Genomic DNA, 2,830 nt, shown 5'->3' with positions numbered 1-2,830 from the left:
GAAGCTGGTATCTGTCGGCAAGCCTTGTCCTGTTTTCTTGGATGAAGGAGTCTGACCACTTCTTATCTTCGACGATATTTCTGCAATATGATCCAACGCAGAATATGGGGACCTATAAAGAGCTACAGCCACTGAAGCTTTGTGCGGAGACGGATTGAACTGGGAGATCACAGCGCCGATCCGCAGTCCGTTAGCGCCAAAATCCTTCGACATACCCCAGATTGCATGGATTTGGTCGGGAGCGAGTACGCCATCTCCGTTGAGTGACAGACTCGATTCGAAAAGCACTGGTTTGGACCCCTAATCCACTTTGTTCTCCCAGACTGACAAGGCCTTTATTTCGTCGCTGATGAAGTGAATATCGTTCTCGGAGCAAAAGGTCACTAGGCTCAGGAGGCTGGCGCGAGAGTAGCATCTTCCAACAGGGTTATGTGGGCTCGATATGATTAGGCCCGCGACTCTCTGGCCCTCTGCGGCTGGTGATTCAAGGGCACGCCCATAATGGCCAACTGTCCCAGGGTCCATGGGATCGGTGTTGTCAAAGGCCACCGGAATGACGTTGCAACCGGTTCTGAGAACCAGGTCTGGGACAAAGGTGTTATGGTAAGACCGGCCAAGCAGACATGCGTCGCCGGGGTTTGCTACAGCCCAGGCAAGGTGCTCAATCGCAGAGTTGCAACCGTTTGTGATTGTAAAATACACTTATTCAAGGGACTTCGAGGGGTGCAAGTGACGGTTGAGGAATGTCGTAACGCCGAGAGCAAGTGCATCTACCTGGTAGACACGGATCCGCCAGCTCCACATCCAGCCAGCGGATAGATCAAGACGTAGGACGACTACAATCAGGACGAGGTTGTCAAGGTACACCCGAATATGGGTCCATGAATTTGAAGTCATACCTATCCTTGAGTCTGAGCTGACATATCTGACCCGGCAGGACAACGATTATCTCAAGATAGGCTACATCTTCTGTAAGGCGATCAACAAGGCTGCTAATGCTAGGAACCTCGTTGAAACTGGCGAAACGAACAGTGGCTGAACCATTTGAGACAAGTCTGAGAGCAATGGAATGGGCGCTGGCGGATTTACTCAGCGCGGAAGCCGCAACCATGATGGCATCTACTACCACAACAGCGAAGAGAAAGGTGTAAGTACTGGAATAGGGTTTAGTGGGCCCACTGGATTTTTCGGCGTTTTTAGCGTTTAGAGGTTAGATTACTAGCCTCTTTTAAGAGGTAAGAAGTTAGCTTAGATATTATTACTAATCCTTATAGATTAGAAGTAGAATTTACTTATTTNGATTTTTAAGCTTTTAATCCTATTCTTTTTGTTTTAGATCTATAAAGTAAATAAGAAGTCTTTTCCTTTTTCTTTTAAAATTATAAGTTTTAAAACTATAGAGTTATATAACTATAGTAGCTCTATATACTTTTAAGTATATATATACTACTACGCTATATAGCTCTTAGCTACTAAGCTTATAACTATTTTAATAGTACTTAGAGGTAGATTCTTTCTTCTTTTAGATACTTATAAGAGGTACTAGAGAAAAGCCTACTCTTATACTAAGTAAATAGATTAATATAATATATATAATAACTATAACTATTATTACTAGCTATATAATACTAAAAAATATAATATATTAATAGGAGTTAGGTAGTTATTTATAAACTTAATTTATAATAAGTAGAGAAGTATAATAACTAAGTATAATTTTAGTAATAAGAATATAAAGATATAAAAAAACCTTAAAAAAAACTTTAAAAGTATTATAGTTTATATAATAGGAAGTATTAGATTTTTATTTATTTTTATTTTTATTACTTTTTAATATTATAAGCTATTAAGGTGTTATAACCTGTTATGTATAGATAATAGTTGACTGACCTACTTAGGTGTTGGGTAGCTAGGATAGGATATTTATACTATAGAATTAAAGGGAATAATAGGGACTTACTTAGAATAGAAGAATTATAGTATAAGTTATGTGATAATAAGATAAGAGAACGATTAGTAGAGTATAGGAAGAAATACTTAGTGATTAGTTAGTATTATTAACTAATTATAATTACTTATATACCTAGGTAATTACCTAAAAATAGATAAAAGATACTATTTAGGACTTATATATAGTATAACCTAAGCTTTACTTAAGGTTAGACTTCTATAGCTTTTTAGTAATTAACTTAATATTTATCCTTATAGATACTCTTAGCTTACTTTTACTATAAATTACTTATTAAGCTTAAGACTAATTACTTTAGTCTCTAAAAGACCTAATCTACTATAGCTTATAACTTATAACTTAGATTATAACCTCAGTATATTATTATAATATATTAATCTCTAGCTTCTATTAGTAAACCTTACTATTAGATAGCTAATTATAATACTTTAATTACTCTTATTTAGTAAGTTAACTATTAATACCTATTAATAGTGAAAACGATAAGTATATCTTTATATACCTCTACTAAGTTACTTACTCTAGGGACCTCCTCCTCTTTATAGTAGTTAGTTTAGAACTTAGCTAAAGAACTTAAAGGAGCCTTTATAGTAGTGGACTCTAATAATAAGGTAACCCTAAAGAAAGACACTTATAAACGCTTTTAAACTAGAGTTAAGAAAAGAGATAATAATATCACTAAGGTTTAAACTATATATAATAATACTACTATAAAACTTTAAAGCTTTAAAGAAATAATATAATAACTAAGAAATAGCCCTTAATATATTATAGACCTAGAAAATAAAGTTATCTAATTTAGAGGATAAAATAGGAATACTAATATTAAAGAACTTTAGGAAGAAATCTATACTTTATATA

General features: G+C 34.7%; 1 protein-coding gene across 1 annotated transcript; it reads left to right on the top strand.

Annotated features, from left to right (window-relative positions):
- Positions 1-501: 501 nt before the first annotated feature.
- GCG54_00010456 (uncharacterized protein) lies at positions 502-1,147 on the top strand (the record flags this gene model as incomplete). Its single annotated transcript, XM_045410380.1, has 5 exons — positions 502-603; positions 712-777; positions 832-861; positions 938-971; positions 1,050-1,147. Coding segments are annotated over 5 exons (330 nt in total), but the record flags the coding sequence as incomplete, so codon positions are not given.
- Between the last annotated feature and the right edge of the window lie 1,683 nt (positions 1,148-2,830).

This window comes from Colletotrichum gloeosporioides (genome assembly GCF_011800055.1).
Source record: "Colletotrichum gloeosporioides strain Lc1 chromosome Unknown consensus_46, whole genome shotgun sequence".
Taxonomy (NCBI): Eukaryota; Fungi; Ascomycota; class Sordariomycetes; order Glomerellales; family Glomerellaceae; genus Colletotrichum; species Colletotrichum gloeosporioides.
The sequence above is the reverse complement of the archived record's forward strand: the minus strand, read 5'-3'. Positions and strand labels throughout refer to the sequence as shown.